The sequence below is a fragment of the Microtus oregoni genome, unplaced genomic scaffold (genome assembly GCF_018167655.1).
Source record: "Microtus oregoni isolate MIOR12 unplaced genomic scaffold, Mior012 000028F_ref0000031, whole genome shotgun sequence".
NCBI lineage: Eukaryota > Metazoa > Chordata > Mammalia > Rodentia > Cricetidae > Microtus > Microtus oregoni.
The window spans coordinates 24,615,006-24,640,451 of record NW_024543087.1 but is presented as its reverse complement, the minus strand read 5'-3'; the positions used below and the strand labels follow the sequence as shown (position 1 = coordinate 24,640,451).

At 40.6% G+C, this 25,446-nt stretch overlaps 1 protein-coding gene across 2 annotated transcripts in view; it reads left to right on the top strand.

Moving 5' to 3' along the window:
- Cep70 (centrosomal protein 70) overlaps positions 1-25,446 on the top strand; it is a 53,390-nt gene that overhangs the window by 8,959 nt on the left and 18,985 nt on the right. For both annotated transcript variants that reach the window (XM_041677209.1, XM_041677210.1), the window contains exons 4-11: positions 5,022-5,112; positions 5,247-5,370; positions 6,066-6,246; positions 12,780-12,949; positions 14,207-14,263; positions 16,000-16,087; positions 16,179-16,267; positions 18,002-18,076. In XM_041677209.1, coding sequence (XP_041533143.1) covers positions 5,022-5,112; positions 5,247-5,370; positions 6,066-6,246; positions 12,780-12,949; positions 14,207-14,263; positions 16,000-16,087; positions 16,179-16,267; positions 18,002-18,076 — 875 coding nt within the window. The remainder of the gene's footprint in view (positions 1-5,021; positions 5,113-5,246; positions 5,371-6,065; positions 6,247-12,779; positions 12,950-14,206; positions 14,264-15,999; positions 16,088-16,178; positions 16,268-18,001; positions 18,077-25,446) is intronic.

Below are 25,446 nucleotides of genomic sequence, written 5' to 3'. Positions count from 1 at the left end.
ATATAGTTAAAGATGAATCATTTAAAAAATTGAATAAGTTACTGAAGAATTCGAGATTAAAGACTGTCAAGTATCTTTATTTCTTTAGCATCCTCAATTTTATCAGTCTCCAGAAAGATTTGACATATGGTCCCTGTGGAGGCCAGAGGCATCAGATCCCATCTAGAGCTGGAGTTACAGGCAGGTGAAGCACCTTGACATGGGTGCTGGATACAGAACTCAGGTCTTTAAGAGCAGAACAATATGTGCTCTTCACCACTGAACTGTCTCTCCAGGTCCCTATTTTCAGTGTGTATAAACTGTTACTTTATTCTTAGACACAGACTAGAGCTTGGAAGATGGCTTAGGTTTTTGTTTTTGTTTTTTTTTTTTTTTGGTTTTTCAAGACAGGGTTTCTCTGTGGCTTTGGAGCCTGTCTTGGAACTAGCTCTGTAGACCAGGCTGGTCTCGAACTCACAGAGATCCGCCTGCCTCTGCCTCCCAAGTGCTGGGATTTGGAACATGGCTTAGTGAGTAAGGTTGTTGGTTGTGTAAGCATGAAGACCTGCATTTAAAACCCCAGAACCCTGCGCAGTCTGGTCATGATATGGCATAGTCATATTTTTCTTTGGGCTGCCAGCTCACAAATAGTGACATGGAGACTTATTATTAATTATGAAAGCTTAACCTTAGTTTAGGCTTGTCACACTAGTTCTTATAGCTTAAATCAACCCATTTCTTTTAATCTGTGTTCTGTCACGTGGCTTGTTATCTCTTCGTACTGCCGGTGCTGCTTCCTGTCTGGCTGGCAACAACCTCTTCTTCCCAGAGTTCTCTCTCTTCCTGAAAGTCCCTCCTATACCTCCTGCCTAGGTATTGGCTGTTCAGTTTTTAAAAAATATTTTAATATTAGACAAAAAGGGGAAATGTACTGATATTTCATTTAAATTTTAATAAATAAAGCTTACCTGAAGGTCAGAGAATAAAACAGCCACACTGGTCAGCCTTCCAGACCAGGCAGTGGTAGCACACACCTTTAATCCCAGTAGCCACGCTAGTTTGCCATAGAAACTGGGTGGTAGTAGTGCATGCCTTTAATCCCAGCCCTAGAGATGAATATAAGACAGGAGGAGACAGCTCCTAGTCTCAGTCTCATTCTGAGATTCCTGGAGGCAGAATCACGATTTCAAACCGAGGTAGAGGTAAGAGCCAGTGGCTGGCTGTTTTGCTTTTCTCACCTTGAGGTTGAACTCCAATTTCTGTCTCTGGGTTTTTATTAGTCATATTACAGAGACCCACCTGCCTCTGCCTCCTGAGTGCTGGGATTAAAGGTAGGTGCCACCAAGCCTGGCTAAAAAAGATGAAATTCTTAAAAAATTGAACTTGAATAGAAATGAAACAACCTAAAAACCTTTAAAGGTGGAGCTGGAGAAATAGTTCAGTGGTTATGAGTGCTTACTGCCCTTGGAGAGGGCCCTGATGGAATACCCAGTGCCTATATCAGGTTGCTCACAACTGCCTGGCACTCCAGTTTCAGGAATCCAGTGCTGTCTTGGCTCTTCACCCATATGGTTTATATAAAACTTATTCAAGCACACACATACATAAAGTAAAAATAATAATCTAGTCTTTAAGAAAAACCTTTAGCCAGGTAGTAGTGTCGCAGAGGCAGGTAGATCTCTGTGAGTTCAAGGGCAGCCTGGTCTACAAAATGAGTTCCAGGACAGCGAGTGCCGTTACATAGAGAAGCCCTGTCTTGAAAAATCGAATCAAAACAAAACAAAACAAACAAACCCAAAACTTTAAAGATGTAAAACCAGGCTTTAAAAAAAGTTGTTACCCGTATGGTGCTCAAGAGCTGTCTATAACTCCAGATCCAGGGGAATCAACACTCTCTTCTGGCCTCTTCTGGCTTCAGGCACAGACATACATGGAGGCAAAACACCCATACACATACCAAAAAAAAAAAGAAGATATCTTTGTTAAAATAATAAAACTCCATATTGTATTGGCACTGAGTAGATTTTGGGTACCTGGCCAGTGGGCAAAAAACAAACAATTAAGATCTTCAGTTCCAGGCTCTTTGTGTGTTGTTCCTAGAATTTCCTATTCATCTTGTTGGGCGTCTAAGTCAGATGATGATAGAGATTATAAACCAGTATTTGCTCTGCTCTGCCTTGCTCAGCCTCAGGAGCGGACAGTCTCAGCTGTCCTGCCAGCTCCTTTTGTCTCCATGCTATTGTGCTGTTGTGGTTCAGAGTCATTTGGGCCTCTTGCCGAATGAAGTTGCTGTGTGTGATACCCATGTTGAGGTGACTGTTGACAGTAGGTCTCATCTCTTGGATTTTCCTTGTCTTTGTTGTCTTCTTCTCCATGCTGTCTATGGTGAAGAGAGCCCCCATAGAATCATGGTCTATGACCCCAGACATAGTTTTACTGGTCTGTCTTGCTCTCCTTAACCCTAAGTGTTAACAACCTCCCTCACTTTTCCCTGCACAGGAGGGTTTGGAATACTGTGGTTGATACCCATAGGATCTTGTGTAATGATATGGGACCCTTTACCTGGGGTAGGGCCTGAGTTGTTGGGCTTTCGGATCCCTTCATTTTTCCCCTCAAATCTCACTGTTCTGGTAATTGCATGGAGGATCCCCATGAGATGGATATTATCTATAATGGTTACTTCCTGTCTTGAACTGGAACTCCACAGGGCCTGTGACACCATCTGCTTCTACCACCCTTTTCTTAACAATATCAAACCTGAGTTTCTACTTCCAACACTTCTTGAAAGGTTCTTTTTGGGATGATTCTTCTTTCTGGCAGTCTGTTGATGAAACTATATCCATGTCTTACAGTGAGCTGATTTACCATCTCTTACTGCTGCATGCACAGCTGCCTATGGTGCCCAGCTTGGTGTCTGAGAGTGCAGAGGTAGAGGCAGCTGCAGGGTTTCTCTGTCTTGCTATTCAGGGTTGAGGTGATGGTGTTTGGGGCAGGCTCTGGCAGCTGTGATTCCTTTGAGGGCATGATGGTCAGGAGACTAGAGGCCTAGGTGTGGTTGCTCAGGGGTCCCTGGACTGCTATTACTGATTGTAATGGTTGGTCAAGTCAGCAGAGGACGTATATGAAATACTCAGGGTGTGAGGGCATTGAATGACGACTGTATGCTGTGTTCACAAATGCATTCTTTGCCTGCTCTGGGATTTGCGGATGGCACCTTCAGAAGCAAGCAAAGGGACTTCCCGAGGTGGCTCAAGCTTGTCTGAACTCATGGTAAGCAAGATGATTTCTAGGAACTATCCATGAAGTTTCTAACTATTACAGCCCAGCGAAGTACAGAACATTAATGGCAGGCTATGGGAGAAGAGAAGGCAGCACCAGCAGTGGCTCCTTCCAGTTGTGCTTGTTTTTAGTGGGCAAGGACTGGGGCTGGGGGGCAGGCTTAACTGAGCCCCTTCTGTCAAGTCACGAAAGGATTACTTAGATATTAAATTGTAGTGGAAACAAAATGGACTAAAAAGCCAATGTTATTCTGTGTGGAGATGGGAGGAGAGAAGGGGCACCCCTGAAGCAGAAAGGGCACAGCTAGGGACAGTTCTGTGACTGGGACCCAGCTGGTGACTCATGTTCCATTTTTGCTTTCTGAGTCTTTGTTTTCTTCCCTTTGGTATTTGATAACAGATTTCACCAGCTGTCTACCTTTTGTCTCTACTTTTCTCGTTTGTCTTTTTCTTGAGCTTCAGCCTCTGCTTGTGTCTTTGGCATCTTTGTCTTTCTTTTAATGTCCAGCTCAGCAAGCGGTTTCATGGTTTGTTTGTATGCTGCATTTGAACAGGTCCAGATCATCCTCTACATCTGTAGGCTTTCCTCCTTAACTGCTGCCTCTTGACAATGCCTTCTCTTCTGTCTGAATGACATCCAGGGTTCCCCTAGCCACTTGTCATCTTTGTCCACAGCTTCAAAAGCCTTCTGTGCACCAGCAGCAGCATCTCGACTTTAGTCAGGGTGTACCAGTACTATACAGCTGCTGAAACCTCTCTTTTATCTCTTAGTCTGCCACTTCAGGAATAGCTGGAAAATCTCAAATGGGTCCACATTAAAGAGAAACCTGCTCAACAGGGCAATCTTTCAGTTTGTTTTGGTTGTAGAACTTCTTTCTATTTGTTTAGCCTTACTGTAGAAGATCATACAAGCCTCCTCTCCTACCTGCCCAGAGCCCCACCCACCCCTTTGGAAGGTACCTTTATCTCTGAAGCTGCCATTTCCCAAGTCCAGCCTCTACATGACCTTGGTTTTCTTTTCTCATCCTTGTTAAAAGGATACTTGTTTCAGAGAGATTAGTTTTAGTTTTCAGTTGTTGTGTCCTTTGAGTATGACTTGACCTTATTCAATTAGACTTATCTGTTTCACTAAAATCACAAACTTTCTGTTGTTTTTGTTTTAATTTGCCCGTTAAAACTTACATGTGAATATTTTGTATGATGCAATAATTAAGTCATTCGCATACTTCTGTTGCTGATTTTAATAATAACAATAAATCTTTTAAAATTATAATTTGATCTAATCACAGCTTTATGTCTATCGTACTTGAAATGGTCCCATAAAATTTTATATTAAACCTAGGCATGATGTACATCTTTCATTTCAACACTTGGGAAGCAGAGGCAATCATAGCTCTTTAAGTTCAAGACTGGCCTGCTCTATATTGCTGGTTCTAGTCCAGCTAAGGTTACATAGTGAGACCCTGTCTGAAAAAATTATGAGACCATTTGAGCTCTTGCTGGTCTTCTACAGGACCCTAGTTTAGTTCACAGCATCCATGTCCTGTGGCTCACAATCACCTCAGACTCCAGGGGCTGACACTTTCTTCTGGTTTCTGCTGCACCTGAACTTAACATGCTGACATATACATACAGACAAGCAAGTGCATACATCTAAAAATAAAGTCTTTTGGAAGAAAGGCTCTTTTCTGAAAACATAGGAAAGTATATAAAAAGATTTTCTTCATATCTTAAGTTGTCCTTTTTTCTGTACTGTGAATGTAGCAGGAGGAAACAGAATGGGAAAGCATAAATGGGCTGTTGATGACACACGGCTTCAAACCTTTGTGTCTAGTCAAGAGAACCGACCTCAAAGGTAACTAGATCCTGCTCTTGCTCTGTTAGGTACAAAACTTTATTTTTCTTGGAAAAATGTTTATCTTAAAATGGTTTTACCTTCTCTCTGCTTTTACCATTTCTATATTAATATATGTATATATTACAATGTAGATCTCATCGTTTTTGACAAACAGTCATCACAAAGAATGAGGCAGAATTTGAAAATGTTGATGGAAGAAACAACACGTCAGCAGAACATGATCCGGGAGCTCATAGAGACGAACCAGCAGCTTAAGTAAGATGGTGGGAGTGCCCCTGGGCTTGTCTGCGTGCATTCCAAACATAACTCCCCTGAAGAGGATCCTGAAATTTCATTGCTCTTATTTTTTTTTTTAGATTTATTTTACTTCTTACGTGTATGAGTGTTTCTGTCAGCAGTGTATATAACTGTACCATGTGGGTGCCTGAACCCACAAGTTCAGAAGGTGGGGTGGGGGAAGAATCAGATCCCTGGAACTGTAGTTATAAACAACTATGAACCACCATGTGGGTGTTGGGAACTGAACCTGGGTCCTCTGAAAGAGCAGATAATGCTCTTAGCTGCTGAATCATCTCTCCAGCCCCCTGAAATTTCATTTTTATTAAATGTAAAACATAAAAATATTTTTACAAGTAAGTGAGCAAAAATTAAGCAGATGACTTTCAGTAGTACTTAGCATTGATATGTAATGTTACCCTCTATTTCTTCTATTACTTTCTCTTATGAGGAAGACGAGATTGGGTGTGTCAGGCATGGCTACAGACTGTTATAAGAAGTGTTGAGACTGGAGTACAGTTCAGTGCTAATTATGCTATTTTTTGATTCTCAGCACCAAAGCAAAGTAAAAAATGTTAAGAATGTGGAGACATTTTGGAAAGTAATCTGTTATACAGAATGTATATATACGATCTGATTTAACACTGAGGAAAGGAATTGTGTCTCTTAATTAGAAGTGAACTTCATCTAGAACAGAACCGAGCGGCACACCAGGAACAACGAGCCAATGACCTGGAGCAGATTATGGACAGTGTGAAATCCAAAATTGGTGAATTAGAAGACGAGTCCCTAAACAGGGTTTGCCAGCAACAAAATAGAATAAAAGATCTTCAGAAGGAGCAGAAACTGTTGCAGGTATTGTATTGACTTAGATATTTTCTTATTTGATGGTTAATACTGAAAGTTCTTTATAGTCCCAGGTCATTTCCATGTCACTTCATGTCTGTGGCAAAGGTCAAGGAATCCAAATGCTTGAGGTTACATTGTTAGAGGAAACAACTTATATTAGCATAGGGTGGTAATGTTGATAGGTGATCTTTTCTACTCAGCACCTCATTTTGAGATTCACCTATGAGGTTGCATGTTATAGTTTGATGAGTATCCCTAAAAGATGCACTGTGTGTGTGTGTGTCTGTGAATATATGCCACATATGTATGGGTGCCTTTGGAGACCAGAGAGGATGTTAGGGCCCCTGGAGTTGGAGTTAGAGAAGCTTGTGAGCTGCTGGATGTGGGTGCTGGGAACTGAATTCACATCCTCTGGATGAACAGGAAGTGCTCTTAACTACCGAGCCCTTCAGCATCTTATACTGCACTATTCATAGCTCATTGTGCCCGCACAGGGATTTTCCTAGATTTGCAATGTCTAGCAGTCCACTTTATAGCAACCATAGCTCCATGTTTAGAGACAAGTGTCCTCTATATAGGTAACAATGCCAGAATAGATATCTCGTATTGCCCTGTAATGAACTCAGATTTCATTGTAAATGCCTCATAATCTCTATGTATATCCCATAATGAATATTGTATAAGACCTAGTTATCTACAAAGAAATCCTAGTACAATGTATATTTTATAATGTCATAATACCCAGCATACAACTCTGTTGCCCTGCACACAGTTCACAGTGCCTTCATATAGCTCATAATGCTCTGTCTGGAGTTTACAGTATTCTATATAGATTTCATAGTGTACCTGTATGTGGGGTATTTTCTTAATTAGTGATTATGTAGGAGGCCTAATCCCGTTGTTGGTGAGGCCACCCTTGGGCTCATTTTCCTGGGTAAGAAAACCCGATTGAGCCAGCCATGGGGAGCAAACTAGTAAGCAGAAACTCTCCATGGCCTCAGCATCAATTCCTGCCTCGAGGTTGCTGCCCTGTTTGATTTCCTGTCCTGACTGCCTTCAGTGATAGATTATGATATAGGAATAAGTCAAATAAACCCTTACCTCTCCAAGCTGTTTTTGTCATGGTGCTTCATCACACCAGTAGTTACCCTAACTACGACAATAGAGCTTACTGGAAGCCTGTATAGATCTCATAATTCAGCTGATGGAGTTTGGAGTACTCTATATAAAGTGCATAGTGCCATGCAGAACCTATAGTGCACTTCTGTTGATTGTATCATGTGCCCCAGGTTGAGCTCATACTACAACTGCAGGAAGTTTGGAGTACACCTTTCTTAGTGTCCATGCTGCCATATTTAGAGGTCGTAGGACTTGTGGAGAGCTCCTGGAGCTCTGTGGAACTCATAGTTGACTTGGGTAGAACATCCATTTCAGACTTCATCTTGTACATAAAGAATTTTTAGTTTTGTTTGTTTGTTTGTTTGTTTTGCTTTGGTTTCAGTTTTTTGAGACAGGGTTTCTCTGTGTAGCTTTTGAGCCTGTCCTGAAACTTGCTCTGTAGACCAGGCTGGCCTTGAATTCTTAGAGATCCACCCGACTCTGCCTCTCAAATGCTGGATTAAAGGCATGCACAACCACTGTCTGGCAGTATTCTTTTTATAGTCCTTAAAGATTATTATAGACCTCATAGGACTCTGCATGGAGCTAGGACTGACTTGTGCAGATCTCATCATGCCTTGTCTTTTTCTCATAGTGTCTAGAGCGCCATGCCATGATAGTGACTTGTGCAGAATTCAGTGTATCTCCACTGAATTCCTAACACACATGAATAGAGCTCATAAAGCATCTATTTAGACTTCATAATCCCAAGTACATATCTTATGGTACACACACACCCATTACTCCCTCTATGTGTGAGAGAGTTGTATTGAATTCATAGTGTATCTGTATAGCTCATAATTTCCTTTATAAAGCTCATAGTGTACCTCTGTATAGCTCAAGGTGCTCTTGATTAAAGGACATGTAGTTGGAGGCTGCTTGTTTGTTTCCCAGCTACCTAGACTTCTGAAATAACCACATAGAAACTGTATTAATTAAATCACTGCTTGGCCCATTACCTCAAGCTTCTTATTGGCTAGCTCTTACATATTAATTTAACCCATCTCTATTAATCTGTGTATCGCCACAAGGCTGTGGCTTGCTGGGTAAAGCTCTAGCATCTGTCTCCAGCGGGGCTACATGGCTTCTCCCTGCCCCCGCCTTCTTTCTCCCAGCATTCAGTTTAGTTTTCCCTGCCTAGCTCTGCTCTACCATATCATAGGCCCAAAATAGCTTCTTTATTAACCAGTAGTATTCACAGCATACAGAGGGGAATCCCACATCACAGATTTAAATCTGTTTAAATAAAAAGGAAGGTTTTAATTTTAACATAGTAAAATTACATATACAAAATAGGTATAAAGCAAAAATTACAGTTCCTACATTTATATCTACTTTATCTCTTATCATAACTAAGGGAAACTATAACTATTCTTCAACTCCATCAAAGACTCCAGAAGGATATAATATTACCTAAATAAACAGGAAGTACATTGTAAGCAACTTCCAAAACTGTAGAATTGACAGAGACATCTTGCTGATTGGACAGTCACCCAAAGTTCTACTGTACATCTTCAGCCTACAGGCCCATAGCATCCAACTGACTTTTTCATGAAACAGGAAATTTCAAAGACAGTTTCGCCTATATTGGCAGTTTGCCAGTCACTTTCTTCTGTGTCCTGCAGAATGTCTGGCAGTCTCTTTCATGAAGCAGGAACCCTGAAGGACCGTCTCACCTTTAGGCAAGTTCAGGTTTTATGTGGATTTAGTCAGTCCCATGCTGGTACACCAATTTGTAGTAGGAGGCCACTCATTTGTTTCCCAGCTGCCCAGACTCCCGAAATAACCACACAGAAATTGTATTAATTAAATCACTGCTTGGTCCATTAGCTCAAGCGTCTTATCGGCTAGTGCTTACATATTAACTTAACCCATCTCTATTAATCTGTGTATCACCACAAGGCTATGGCTGACCAGGTAAAGTTCATCTGCCTCCAGCGGGGCTACGTGGCTTCTCCTTCCCTCCCATAAGGACATATATCTGTAAGCTCATACTGTCCTTTATGGACTCCAGCTGCCCTAACATGGCTCTCTGTGCCTATTTTTATAGAGCTCACAGTGCTCATGGTTTTAGAGCTCATATGGAAGGAAGCAGTGTAGATCATAATGCACCTTCGTGTCAGCTTACATTGGTCTGGACAGACTTCACAGTCTGCTCTATAGGACTCAGTGCACTTATATGCAGCACACAGTGTTGACAGAAATCTCATATTGCATGCATTTTCATCCCCTGGGGCACTTTATAGAGGTAATAATGCCTTTCATAAAGTTCATGATGTTTTACACATAAATTACAGTGCCCTGGGCACATCTAATGCTGCCCTGCTTAGAGCTCACAGTTTCCTATACAAAGCTCATCTCATATGGAGTCATAATGCTCATGAATAGAGATCCTTTTCCATCTGTTGAAAGCTCATGTTGGAAATTTTATTGAATCCATGATGTCCTATGTAGAAATTATAGTGCTCATTATTGATCTCAGTGCCTCATACAGAGGTTTAAGTTGCCTGTCTAGATACGATTTTTTTCTTTATGTGGTTATATTGCCTATATATAATAAAGCTGTTGAGCAGTTAATACTGAATTCTGTGCAGAGCATAGGTTACCCAGCCTTTGAGCCTCCGGGAATTCTTCTGTCTGTTTCCCATTTTGCCATACGAATGGCAGAAGTGTCGGTGAGTGCTGCTGCACCTGGCTTCGTGCAGGCTTGGGGACCCAGAATGCAGGCAGATGCATTGTTTGCCCACTGAGCTTCTCCTCAGCCATATAATGAAAACTAAAACACTGAAAAGAGAAACTGAAGAACACACTAGATGATGGAAGGACTTTCTGTTCAGTTTATGGGTTGTCAGGACTAGAATGTGGCTCTATTACCAGAAGCAATTTCTTTATCACCATCAAATTCTAATGACAGTCTTCACAGATTTGAATAAACAGTCCTAATATGCATATAGTAGCACAAAAGACCCTTGATAGTAAAAGCAATTCTGATTGCAAAATAATAATGCTGACGATTTGTTTTCAAGTTATAATTACAAAACTATAGTAACAAAAACAGTTTGATACTGTCACAAAAGTATGTGTACCAATGGAATAGAATAGACAACCCAGAAATATAAACTTATCATATACCCAATTGAATTTTGAGCAAATATGCCAGTTACATACATTGGAAAAAGAGATAGCGTCTTCAACATAGTACAGGATGACATGATATTCATATGTAGAAGAATGATACTAGATCCTCATCTCTTACCCCATACAAAAGTCAATTCAAAAATGAATCAAAGACTTTAATAATCTAAATTGAAACTGTTAGAAAAAAGAACCCTCTTAAAAGTATAGACACAGGCAGTAGCTTTCTGAAAAGGACTCCAAAAGCTCAGGAAATATAAGCAAGACTCTGCAGATAGAATTGTGTGGATTTTAAAAGCTTCTGCATGGGAAGGGAACCAACAGGGTGAAGAGACAACCAATAGAAGGGAAGAAAACTTGCTTGCTGTGAATTACTATTTGAAATATATAGGGACTCAGGAAGGAATGATGTCACATGTCTTTAATCCCAGCATTCAGGAGGCAGAGGCGGGAGGATCTCTGTGAGTTCCAGGCTAGCCAAGGCTGCATAGTGAGAGCCTGTCTCAAAAAAGCAACACAAAACACAAGCCCAAACAGTCTAAATCAGTTGATAAATAGGCTAATTAATGAACAGACTGTTCTATAAAGATTGAAATACCAGTGACCCATAAATACACAAATAATGATCAACACCCGTAGCAAACAGGGAAATGCAAAATTAAAACTACATTGCGATTCTGTCTCACCCTAGTCACAATGCCTATCATTAGAACAAAAAGTAACAACAAATGATGATGAGGACTTTAGAAGAAAGAGAACCCTTACTCAAGGGAGTATATGTTAGTTCAGCCACTATAGAAATCAGTGTGGAGGTTTTCTCAAAAAAACTAAAACTAGGGGCTGGAGAGATGGCTCAGTGGTTAAGAGCATTGCCTGCTCTTCCAAAGGTCCTGAGTTCAATTCCCAGCAACCACATGGTGGCTCACAACCATCTGTAAAGAGGTCTGGCGCCCTCTTCTGGCCTTCAGGCATACAGACAGAATATTGTATACATAATAAATAAATTAAAAAAAAAAAACTAAAACTAGCACTATCTTATGACAAAATTATACCCTTCCTGGGTATATACTCCAAAGATGTGTGTGTGCGTGCATGCACATGTATGCACACACGAATGCATCTTGAAAGTTGTAGCCAGACTGGGAGAATAAAGAGCAGTGGGGAAGAGGAAAAATAAAGATAGAGAGGTGCACATGGTCAAAATACATGGGATCCAAAAATATTCTTGTGAATCTTCTCACTGTGTGTAATTAAAAAAAAAATCAACCTTAATGTTTGCTTCTAGATTTTTAACTAATTTGCATATTGAGGGGAGGCTGGCACCCTCATCACTTAGCTGTAGAGGTCTGGTTTCATGGAGGACCAAGGCAAAGGATGGATTACTGCATATTTCATGTTCACTAGGAGATGGGATGTTACCAGCAACTAAGACTATTTTCTCTTGAAGGTTGTTAAGTTTCAATAAATTTGACATTTTTACAGATGACCATGTGCTTAGCTGTGAATGTATGTTCTGTCTTTTTTTTTTTTTATAAATCTAAGGCACATACTAATTATGAACCTATTCTGAATTTATAGTCTCCCCTATAGCCTGGATGTTCAAACTGACTACCTTATTTGTAATCCATAAATCATTTAAAAAATAATAATTTTCCATTGTAGTTCTTTATTTCTCTCTCTGGTTTTTGAGACAGGGTTTCTCTGTGTAATATTTCTGGCTGTCCTAGAACTCACTCTGTAGACCAGGCTGGTCTTGAGTTCATAGAGATCCACCTGCCTCTGCCTCCCAAGTGCTGGGATTAAAGTTGTGCCCTACCACCATCCAGCTGTTCTGTGGTTCTTTTAAAATATTTTAAAATATAATTTTTTCTGATTATTATTTTTATCTCAGTTTAAATATAAGGTGGGCATGGTAATACATTCCTGTTGACTCCAGAAATTAGATGGCTAATAAAATAGGATTGCAAGCTGGAAGCCAGCCTGGACTATGAAGAAACCTGGTCTCATAAAACCATTGAAATATAAATTTATATTGGTTTTATAGAGATTTTTAAAATCCTTATTATGAAATCTTGAATGCATGTAGTTGTCATAGTTTCCTCATTTTATAGGTTTTCACATTTGTGAGATATTAATATTCCTTACATCAGTTTTTTAACAGCCTTGATGGAGATGGTGACACAGTATTGATAGAATGTATGTCCTACATGAATAAATATAATTATAGATTTACAATCTTCTTACAGATGAGATGCCAGCACTATAAGAAAAAACGAATGGAACAAGAAGAGACCATTGCTTCTTTGCAAAAGAATATCTACAGATTAACTAAAGAGGAAGAAGAGCGTGTTATTACTCAAAACAGAGTGTTTGCCCATCTCTGCAAGAGAGTTCCTCATACAGTCTTGGATAAACAGTAATGCCTAGTACATAGGGTGATAATGGAACTGGGTTGATTACTTTTCAGCTGATTTTATTTTGACAGTGGTTTTATCTTTTGCTAGAGAAGTCCTTTTTTGTTTTGTTTTGTTTCATTTTTTGTTTTTTTTTTTTTTTCGAGACAGGGTTTCTCTGTAGTTTGGGGGCCTGTCCTGGAACTAGCTCTTGTAGACCAGGCTGGCCTCAAGTGCTGGGATTAAAGGCATGCACCACCACCACCAGAAACCCTGTCTTGAAAAACTATACACATATATGTGTATGTATATATATGACTTGTTTCTGGCAAGAATGATTGAAAAATCTTAAGTTTGCCATACAGTCTGTACTTACTTTTTAAAAGATTTTATTTTCAATAATGTGTTTATGGGCTTGTGATTGCAGATACTGCCAGAGGCATTGAAAGCCTCTGGAGCTGGAGTTATAGAGGGTGCTGGGAACTGAACTTGGGTCCTCTCAACAGCAGTATACACTTTATTTATTTACTTAGTTAGTTAGTTAATTAGATAGTTAGTTAGTTTTTTAGGACTGAAAAGATGGCTCAGAGGTTGGGAGTACTTACTGTTCTTGCAGAGAGCCTGGTTTCTCTTTCCAGCACCCAAATGGTAGATCACAATCATCTAGCTCCAGGGGATCAGGTACCCTCTTCTGGCCTCCTTCGGCACTTGAACACAAATTGTGTACACACACACACACACACACACACACACACACACACACGTACATCTTTTGTTTTGTTTTTGAGACAGGGTTTCTCTGTTGTAACCTCCTTTACTGTCCTGGAACTCACTCTGGAGACCAGACTGGCCTCAAATTCACATAGATTCATCTGCCTCTGCCTCCCAAGTACTGGGATTATAGTCATGTGCCACCATTACCCGGCTAATCTTAAAATTTTTTCCATGTATGAGTATTTTGCCTATATGCACGTGTATGTAGTGATGTGAGTCTGGTACCTGTGGAGGCCATCAGAAAGTGTTTGATGTCCTGGAATGGAGTTGTGGATGATTGTAAGCCACCATGTAGGTACTAGACATCAAAGCTGGTCTTGTAAAAGAACAGCCATCGATCTAAACCACTGAGCAATCTCTCCAGCCCTGCAGTGTGTTCTCTTAACTGCTAAGTAATCTCTCTATCTCTAGTCTGTGCTTCCTTTTGTCATAATAACTTGAAATTATGTGAAAGAATAGCAGATACTACGTTTTGAAAATAATTGAATATATCTTTTGTTTTCCAGATTGCTTTGTCTAATTGATTACTATGAATCTAAACTTCGAAAACTCCGTACACAGAGGTATAAATAATATAATTTTAAAGTAATTCGTGATAAATATTATCCAGGAACAAGTTAAGTTTCTATAGCTTTTGAGACTTTATATTCTGGAAGTCTATATATCATTATGAAATTCTTTTTCAAATATAATATTTTTATCCTTCAAGAATTTCATGTATGCATACTGTCTTAGGGTTTCTGTTGCCGTGAAGAGACACCATGACCATGGTAACTCTTATAAGGAAAACATTTCATTGAAGTGGCAGTTTACAGTTTCAGAGATTCAGTTTATCATCATTGTGGTGGGGAGCATGGCAGCATGCAGGCAGACTTGGTGCTGGCTACATCTTGACCAGAAGACAACAGGAAAGCAAATAGACAATGGGAGTATTTTGAGCATAGGAGAACTCAAAGGCCCACCCCACAGTGACACACTTCCTCCAACAAGATCACACCTACTCCATCAAGCCACAACAAGTGCTACTCCCTTTGGGGGTCATTTCTTTCAAACCACCATATACAGTGTACTTATTTGCATACAGTATATTTTGGAAATATTTACTCTCCATTTCTGACCAACAAATTTTAGTGCCCCTTCTTCACAACTTCATGTTGAGCTTCTTTTAATAAAGATCTATAAGATTGCATTTTACTGCTTAGGTAAAAGTAAGTATTATTTCCTTTTATTTGTTGATGCATTATGTTATTATGTTTGATTTCTAGTAGTGATGTGGTGACAATCATCCACAACTCCATTACAGGAGATCAAACATAATTTTAGCCACTGGAGAGCAAGTGTGTTCATAACATATATGGACATGTAGTACATTGGCTGTGGGGCAGAGTAAGACCTCGCTATGCAAATTTAAATATATCAAAGATAGAATGTCAGTGAAAAAATGGCATCTAGCTAGGTGTGGTAGTTCTTGCCTATGTTCCCAGCTTCCTGTAGCCAAGGTAGAGGTTGGAACATTGAGGAAGTAAAGGAAAGGATAGCCACGAGTTGAGGCTAGCCTGGGCTACATAGTTAATCCTCAACTGGCTTGAGTAAGAGTGAGACCCTGTCCTGATACTGTACTTGGGAAGAATGTGTGTTAATGCCTGTGTAAGTCAGTGTCAGGCATGGTGGTGTGTACTAAAATTGTGAGGCAGGTGGGACAATGCCTGAGACAGAAGGAGAGAGCAGTAAAAGGGAGAAGAACGGCTTTGCAGATAGACTGCAGAGTTTTCAAAGACATGAGAAAGGATTTTTAAGTTAGATGAATACACCAGCAGGAAGAGTGGATGTAGTCAGGAATGTTACGTGACTGAAGACGTCCGAAGCACAGGGTAGGTGGAGTATGCTCCGTACTCTGTATTGTTACCCTTTACATGCTACACTGTTTCTTGATTATTTCTATGAATTGAAAGTACTAGAAGGAATAAACAGTATGCACATAGTGTATGTTTTTAAAGACCAGGAATGTTCTGTTTGTGTTTTGTTTGTTCATTCAACAAGTATTTTTCATCCCCTTTGTGTCCCATGACAAAGTTTTCTGGTCTTCATGCATTCTAGGTAAAAGAGTTAGTAAAAAGAATGCCCTAAGGTTAGGTGGTCCTGTGCTATGATACTATTCACTGTAGAACAAGTAGGAAATTGGGATATTTAAGTCATGTTTAAATTATTAAGCCCTGATTAGATTGACTTAATCTTTGCTAGCTGAATGTTTTCTTTAGGGATGTATTTCCGTAAGATGCAGTGTGTTGTCTTCTCACAGGCAGTGTAAAGAGGACGACAGTCAGGCAGAAGAGGAAAAAGGCTACAGAAGCCTGGATGCCTCACCAAGTTACAAAGGCCTTCTGATGGTATGGGGGTCAGAGAACTAATCAATGCCTTTCTATAAAGCAAAGCAACCCCCTAGCAGAGTTACTTATTTTACTGTGAAATGCATTGCAGTCATTACAGAATCAACTCAAGGAATCAAAATCCAGGATTGATGTACTGTTAGGTGAAAAGCTGAGTCTCCAAAAAGATCTGGAAAACAGGTGAGAAAAACTTAATTTTTCTTTAGCTTTTAGGTTGTTAAACAAATCATTCTTGCCCTCTTACTCTAGAACTTAATCCAAGTGCTTGACATGTTGTACTCCTTCTGGTTGGTTGTGTTTCATTGTGAATGATGAAAAGAATAAGACTCCTTAGGCAAGCAATGGAAGTGAGAAAATAGCAATCCATGCTGAGGGTAAACTGAGTAAGAACTTTGAGGAGATTCAGAGCTTTCTTGTGTTTGTGTGTTTATATGTGTAGGAACAAATGTGTGTGCAGTTGAGTGTGCACATCTGTGCTCATGCATGTGGAAACTAGAGGTCAGCCTCAGATGTCATTCCTTGGGATCTGTCCACCTTGTTTTATGAGACAGGATCTCTCCTTGAGACCTGCCTGAAGCATGCCAATTAGGGTGCCTGGCCAGTGAGCCCAAGGTATCTGCCTGTGTTCAGCACCCCTTTCCCAGTGCTAGGATAGGAAATGTGCACCCCCTATGCCTTTTTAGGTTCTTGAATCTGAACTCTGGTCTTCATATTTGCATGCCAAGCCCTTTACCAGACTTAGATGTCTCCCCAAGCCCAGGTTCAGTCTTCATTTTGTTTTTCTTTTATAGTTAACTTTAGTGAGAGTTGGAGAGTTTGTCCCTTTGGAAAACTGCCTGCTGTGCAAGCATGTGAGGACTCAAGTTCAGATCTCCAGCACTCATGTGAAAAGCCAAACCAGTTGTAGCAGTGTGTATCGTTAATTGCAGCGTTGGAAGAAGGCGTGAAGACAGGCAGATTCCTGGAGCTCATTGGCTGGCCAGCCAGCCTAGACAGTTGATGAGCTCTAAGTCCAGTGAGAGAACCTCTGACAAAAATAAGAACTTAGCTGCGTGCTTGGGAAGAATGTACTGTACATTTAGGATAGTAGTTATCTGTGATATGAGAGAGTCTTAGCTAGTGTTTCTATTGCTGTATTATAATACATGACCAAAAGCAACTTTGGGAGGAAAGGGTTAGTTTCATTTTACAATTTATAGTCCGTCATCCAGTGAAGTCAGGGCAAAAACTTTGATAGTACTGAACTGAAGTAGAGGCCATGGAGTTTTGTTCCTCGTGGCTCGCTTAGACTTTTCTTATACCATCCAGGACGTTAGGCCAGATATGGGCTGGGCCCTCCCACATCAATCATTAATCCAGACAGTACTCCAGAGTCTTGCCTACAGGCCAGTCTTATTGAGGCATTTTCCGATTTAAGATTCCGTCTTCTCAGATATATCTAGGTTTGTGTCAAATTTGACAAAAACTATCCATTTTTTTTTACTGTAAACAAGTTACATAATAGCACAGAAGTAAATAAAGATGTTAAATAAGAAATTATACAAGATAGATCAAAATGTCTAGTAAACGCCTAAGAATTAAGGATTTTAAATAAGGGGTTGGGGAGATGGCTCAGCAGATAGGATCGCTGGCTGCTTTCCAGAGATCCAGTGTTTGATTCTTAGAACCCACATGGTGGCTCACAACCATCTGTACTCTAGTTCCGAGGATCCAGTGCTGCCTTCTGGCATCTACAGACAACACACACACACAACACACACACACATACACAGGCAAAACGCCCATACACATAGAATTTAATTTAAAAATAATTTTAATGTTTATTAATAATATAACAAGATATATTTTTGTTTACTAAGTAATTTTGTCCTTTACAATAAATTTAATGTATTCATCTTGATTTTTTTTTTACAGACCCACAGAACATGAATTAAGACTTTATAAACAACAAGTGAAGAAACTGGAAAAAGCCCTTAAGAAAAACATCAAGTAATTACATTTTGTCAAAGTTATAGCTTATAGCTGCGTCCTGTATTTTATTATTTGTTTTTTATATCTATCAGCTGTTGTATGTTGTTATACAGCCTTGGCATGGAGTTGCCAAGTTGCTGAGAGATGTGACTTTACAACTATTTTTGCGCCAGACATGCTAACAGAAACCTATAAATCCTGGCACTGTGGAGGCTGGACAGAAGGATCACTACTAAAAAGCTAGCCTGGGCAATATAGGAAAGCTTTGTCTCAAAAAACAATAGTATAGAATAAAGATGGATGTTTCAGATTCTAAAAGCTTAAAAGCAATTTGGATTTGGCTTTATTTTTATTTTATATATTCTTGAGAATTTCATGCATTCAGATAATTATATGCATCATTCCTTCTCTATAACTCACTTCTTTTTAACGTACCCCCCAAGTAACTTTATGCTTTAAAAAGAATAACCCTCTATGCCACCCATATGTGCATGGGTTTGGTTTGTCCACTGAAGCCTGGGGATCTTGTTGGTGTCTACATCCTCAAAAGGAATGATTCTCTCTCACAGAACTTAGCCAAAAAACTTAGCCAACAGTAACAGTAAGAGTGGGGCCTGGATGTCCTCCAGCCTGTCTGTGCTGGACTTTTGTCTGGCTTTATTTTATCACTACAGTGTTGTGAGTCCATGGCTGTGATTGCCTCGTCCCGAGTACAGTATTTCAGAACACCCTCCATCATTGGCTGGCTCTCTCGTTCTTTCTGCCTTGACATGGGGGTGTGTAATAGGACTGAGAACTAGTCTCTTATTCTCAGCACTTTGACCAGTTACTTTTCTCTCCGCTGACTGCTGCCCACTGCCAAAAGAAACTTTGATCAAAGCTGAGAGCATCTCAAGTTTATAGATATAAACATAGATGTTTAGATAGCATTTTGAAAACAATATCATTTATCAAAATAACAATGATAGGTTCTACCCTAAGGCCTGTGACTCCTGACTCATGGACATTTTTGTTTTGTTTTTCAAGACAGGGTTTCTTTGTGTAACAACTCTAGCTGTCCTGGAACTAGCTCTGTAGATCAGGCTGGCTTTAAACTCACAGAGATCTACCTGCTTCTGCCTCCTGAGTGGTGGGATTAAAGGTATGCTTTACCACCACCCAGCTGAGTCATGGACTTTTGACAAGGATTAAAGTACCAGACATGAAGTTCCCTCTTGTGGAACAGGCCTCAGATCCAGCCAGAAGGCTGTTGGACTAACAAGCTTATCTTGCCTGGTAGGTCAGTGCTGCAGCATTCAGGGTCCAGCACTGCTTAGACTGTTGATATCTTTTCTCTTTCAGAAGCCTACATAGCCCCTCTGGCACTATGAAAGCTAGCCAGCATTAGGAGGTTTCTTGGTTGGTCTGAGATCTATTTCTGTATGTCCTGCAGCCAAAGTGTATTGTATCTTTAACAGTAGCATTTATAGGGTTGTATCAAATAGTTTGTGGGTAGCCAGGGGCTATGAGAATAGCCTGTGTTGTTTTGGAGACCTCAGGGGCCTCCCTGACCTTTAATTCCTAGAAAGTATCCTATGTCTTACACCCATGTATTCCAGGAGTGGCATTGTCCACCCATGCAGGGTATTTCCATTAAAAATATTTTTAACTTGTAATTTCAAACCAGCTAGTGGGCTTCTATAAGACTTTTACATACAGATTTAGTTTTAGTTGACTTGTTCTCTCTTTAACCCCACCCCATCCTCACGTGACCCCTTAACACTCAGTAATTCCTCTTCTTTTATTTCATATGTAATTCTTCTCTCCCTCCAATTCTAAAAGCTGGGCTTCCATGTGGGTCTTCATGTAATCTATCCTTTCTACCTCCTTGCTTCTCCCATAATGTGTGCCCCTCCCTGATTAAGCCTGTATGTTACCATTATTCCACCTCTCGACTTTTGTTGTTGGTTTTTTTTTTTTTTTTGGTTTTTCGAGACAGGGTTTCTCTGTGGTTTTGGAGCCTGTCCTGGAACTAGCTCTTGTAGACCAGGCTGGTCTCAAACTCTCAGAGATCCGCCTGCCTCTGCCTCCCGAGTGCTGGGATTAAAGGCGTGCGCCACCACCGCCCAGCTACCTCTCGACTTTTGTTTTACCTATGATCTGCTGGCCCCTTTCCTTTAGTGTGTTACCTTCATAAAGCACCTTTCTGTTCTCTGACTTCCACTTATGTTCCAAGCTGAATACACAAAAGATTTGAAGATAGAAACTGCATATGAGACAGTGCATATAATGTTGGTCTTTCTGGGCCTGGAGTTGGCTTTATATTCATCTCAATTTAATAAATAAAGAGTAGCAAGAAAAGAAAATATTTTAATGGAAAATTATCTCTAGAAATCGAAGAAGTGCAAAAGAAACAATGAAACTGCAGATAGCAGATCCTATATTTCTATTTTAGCTAGTCACAATCTGAACATTTTTATGTTAATTTTTGTGCTAAAGATTGAATTTAGGTCTTGATCATTCTAGAGTAAGAGCTGTTCCACTGAGTGAGGGTTGAGCATGCTAGGGTTAGTGCTATTCCACTGAGTGTCTCCCCAGCACGATCTAAAAGTTTTAGTGAGTTTTGTTACTTAAAAACTAAAAGTGTCAAAAAACACCCAGTGAGTCAGTCCTATCTACCACCTTTAACTCCTTCCCCTGTTTTGAGACGTGAGGTCTCGGGGGTATTTTTAAAATGATGATTTCAAGTATTGATGCTACTTCCTTAAGATTATCTATGTGTATTCTTTGATTCAAAAGACTAGAACTTGAGAAAATAATTTGTGGAGCTTTGGAATGGATTATTTTGAAAACTGTTAGTGTATGCATTATATGTGTGTGTGTGTGTGTGTGTATTAATTCACTTGTGTTATTAGTGTATATTGTTTCAGTTTTCAGTGGTAGTTGCTCTTTTCTCCTCCCCATGGCATCACTGTCATAGTGGAAAGACAAACAAGGACAAGGGGGGATTCATTGGGCATCTACTTACATTAAGGTTGGGGAGAAAAATTGAACTAAGAAGTCTAGGGAAAAGTTTGCAAAAGTTGCATTTATTCAGTGAATAACCTCCTGTTGGGCAATCTGGTTCCCAGTAGTACTTCCTAGTATCTATGAGGCATTCTGACACTGGGGTTGCAATGATAAGCCAAATAGAAAAGGTCCCTGACCTCATCAAGATGGCATGAAGGGAGGAGGGTCATGAAAGAATAAGACAATTTCAATATAGCATAAATATAATAATAAGGGATGATGATAAGGACTAGTGGGATGGTTCAGTGGGTAGAAGCACCACAAATCTTGTTATGGTGTATAGTGGTCGAGTTCTCTTATCACCAATTAAATAATTAAAAGGCAGTAAAGGATTCAAAGTATAGCAGAGCTAATGTTTTAATCAAAGCAAAAGTAGCAGGTGAGAACAGACTCTTGAAAAGGAGGGGCCCTGGAGTCTGGAGTCTACAGGTTATCTTTGGACAGTGTTTTCTTTATATTGAGTCAATTAGCACCTCCATTACCAGCTTTACTGGAGGTCTCTGACAACATAACAGCTCAGGGATTGGGTGATAGGCTTCCATTAGTTGGGGGTCTGGATCCATGAAGTATCGAGACATTGTCCATGTGCCTTATACTCTCTGCACACAAGTGCCTTTTCTCGGATGTGAGGTGTGCTGCAATAGAAAAGCTGATTTTTGGTTGCCCTTCCTCTACTATATCCAACATCCATTTTAGAATATGCCAATTTGACATTATCTAGGGCTCCTCCCCCCTCAGTATCTGCCTAACAACTCTTACTTTCTTTCATTACTCCCTCTCAGGAGATAACCCCAACTGCCATCAGGGGATTGGGTCCATGATTGGTCAGTTGCTCTTTGCTGCTTCCTGCTGACTGGATGGGTGGAGTTATAAAACAGCAGTCAGGGTCCCCCCAGAGGAGGTCTGTCTAGTAACCCATAGCAGGAAGTTCAATGCGGTGGTGGATTGACTGGCCTGTGGTTGTAGTTCCTGGTGGTGATAGCTTTCTTTCGTTGTCCTGTGTTTCTGATACTCGTGGTGGCATCTAAAACAGATATTAAATAAAATTAAGAGCATGATAATGAAGGTGGTGAAGAGGAGTGTCCATTGCATCTCAGGTAATGGCATTGAAGAGGAAAACATACATGCTAGCCAACCACAGTCCTTGGAATGGTTGATTATTAGGTATTAGCCAACTCCAGGATGTCATTTCCACCCTTGTCTACTGTTAAGCGTATCTTGTAGAGTGTTCTATTGTCTTCTCTGAGAAATTTGATTACTTTATTATTTGTCAAATCTAATTGAGTCTTAGGCCATTGTTGTGCTCATGATTTTAATGTCATGGGTGTATTTTGTTTTAGCTCTAGGGAGGATGCTTCTTGGATATCAAGGTTATCATAGGTCTTGTTAGTAGGTCTGCTTTATTTCTTTAGTATTGCACCAAATTCCAGTGTGTGCTTTGTTTTCTTACAAGAGAAGTCTGATAGTGTGACAGTTTCATTATGTATTCCCTCCGCAAAATGTTCCCTTTCCCATATACCAAACGCTATTCCTCATTGGAATTGAGACTAAGGGCCAGACCTGGGAATAATTAGAATTCTCTTTCCTTTGGGGACATAGCCAGATACCACCTTTTTGTTCACACTCAAGAGAGAGAAGTAAAGTTCCACTGAGACTCATTTTGGAGGATTGCCCACCTTTGTCCAGTGGGCATTATGCGTCCATCCTCTTCAATTTTCCCTAGCCCAGTTCATTGTAAATAGGATACTTTGTTGAGTTATTTAACCTAGGAACCTGGGCAGTTAGAGTACAGTGACTCATGTTGCATTTATTAGTTATTATTTTCCAGATGAAAGCCCTGTGTTTTTCCAGGTCTGTGAACTTGGTTCAAAAATTTTGCATTCCTGGGTAGGACATTAGAGTGTGGGGAGGGTGGGTGCTAGAGTAGTTTTAAAAAAAAGTCATCTGGAAGCACAACAGAAGCACAACAGAGTGATTTTAGGGTCACCCTGACTATGGGAAAGTGACTCCACAGCCTACAGTAGGCACAACATGACAAGCCACAGCAACATCGGTACCTACACATGCTGCTGCTTTGCACTCAGATGAACTTACCTTTTGTTGAAAGGTGGTTGTTTGAAGAGCAGCTCAAGGTCCCCCAGTGGCTCACAAGAGTAACTGGAATAAGCTGGTCTTGGTCTTAGGATTTACTGATAGCTTAGGCGTATCAGGAGGAGTAGTCTCAGGCTTGAGACTACTGTGATGGATCCATGCGTCCAGTCCTGCTGATGCACCATCCTGTTGATGCTGCTGTAGGTGAGGATAGAATAACAGGATATGGACGCTCGCATAGTGGGTGACCAAGACATCCCTTCTCATCAGGAGTTTTAACTACGTCCCCAGGGTAGAAGGGGAATCTGTTGTTTCCCTTGAGAGAACCCAGCTTGAAGTTCTTGACAGTATTTTCTGGAATTTTGCTCATTGGATAACATGAAAAATTAGCTTGGCTGTTTCTGGGAATGGCCTGCCATGTAGTGCCTCAAAAAGGGCTAGTCCCTGATAGTCAGTTAGGGATGTTTTTAAATCCGGTTAAAAAGCTAGGGACAATTTTGTCTAAGGAGATCTGGTTTCCAGAATGAGCTTCTTTAAATGAATGCCTCTTTTTGTTGTTGTTGTTGTTTTGAGACAGGGTTTCTCTGTAGCTTTGGAGCCTGTCCTGGAACTAGCTCTTGTAGCCCAGGCTGGCCTCGAACTCACAGAGATCAGCCTGCCTCTGCCTCCCGAGTGCTGGGATTTAAGGCGTGTGCTACCTCTTTAAAAGTTCTTTATCCTCTCCAGCTTGCCTGACAATTGAAGACACTAAGTGCAATGTAGGTGAAGCTGAATTCTTCAGGTTTTAAGTTAGGCTTTCAGTGACTTCTGCCCTAAAGACAGATTTGTTGTTACATGGAGGCATTCAGAAGGCCCAAATCAAGGATTATTTCTGTAAGTAAAATCTTAACCATGTCTGGTGCCCTTTGTGTTTGGCATGGAAAAACTTATCCAGCCTATGAAGGCATTCACTAAAACTAAAGGGACTTAGAATTAGGTCCTCCCCACATTTCAGTGAAGTAAAATTGCCAGTCCTCTCCTAGATGGAGTCCTTGGCTTTGGGGCCCATTGGACTGAAGGTGCCTGTTTGAAGGATTCATCTTTTGGCATATTTCACATCCTTGTGCCACCTATTGGATTACCTCCAGAGACCTTGGCCTAAATATTAAATGCCTTCTGGCTAGTAGAGTGTGTTCCTTCCTAAGTGAGAACATCTGCTGAAGGGATCTTCAAACTCTCTGAGAGATTTTGGTTATAGCAACTGGTCAGCAGGAGTGCCATCGTCTTTAGTCAAAATGGCAGCAAAGGCTTTTTCCTCATTGGAATATTTGCATCGTCTAGGAGCTAGCAGGGCTTCTCCCAAAGAACAGGGCATGACTCAGTGTAGCTCTTGGCTTCTGAATCTGCCCCCCCCCCCCCATTCCCTTTAGCTATACGGTCCTCTCCTATTTGATGCCTGGGAGAGTAGTTTAGAGACAGGTACCAGGGAGGGCAAGAGAATTGCACCAGGAAGCAAGCATAAGGCTCTCTCTTGAGAATGTCTGATGGGGTTTTCTTATGTCTTCGGTAGTCCCCCTTTCTTTCCATATTGCTGTGTGGACCTGAAGAATAGAAAAGTACTTGGAGTCTGTATACATACTGACTCCTTTCCTTGTGTTAATTTAATGCTCTGGTAAGAGCTATCAATTCAGCAAGCTTAGCATCAAAGTTCTGGGACAGTCACTCTGAGTAAGGGTATCAAAACCAGTAGCTATTGTATGCCCTGTGTTACTGCCCCCTAATGCAGTCTGTTTTTATCGCATAGAGTTGCAAGTCTGGTCAGGTGACTGGTCTGAGAGCTGGTGCTCCAGTTAAGGCCTCTTTTCTTTGGAAAAGCCCACTGGATTCAGAGGTCTGTTCAGTCTGAGTGTAGCCCTGGCTTTGAGTTTTCTTGAAACTCTTTGAAAGAGGGACATGGCCAATTCACCATATCTTGGGATCCAAATCATATAATATCCTGTGATTCCTAGGAAGGCCCTCAATTGTTTTAGAGTCTTGGGGAATGGGAAGGCCAGGATAGGTCAGATTTGTTCTAGCCCCAGGACTCAGGTTGCTTCTGCTAGGATATGACCAGGATAAGTTACTCTTTCTAATATACTTGTGCCTTTACCCCATGCCACCTTTCAGCAAGAAGGTTAAAGAGAGGTTCTGAAGCCCAAAAGATAATCTCCTTGGAGAACCTATAAAGATCATCATCTATATATTGAAATAGTGTGCTCCAGTATGTGCCT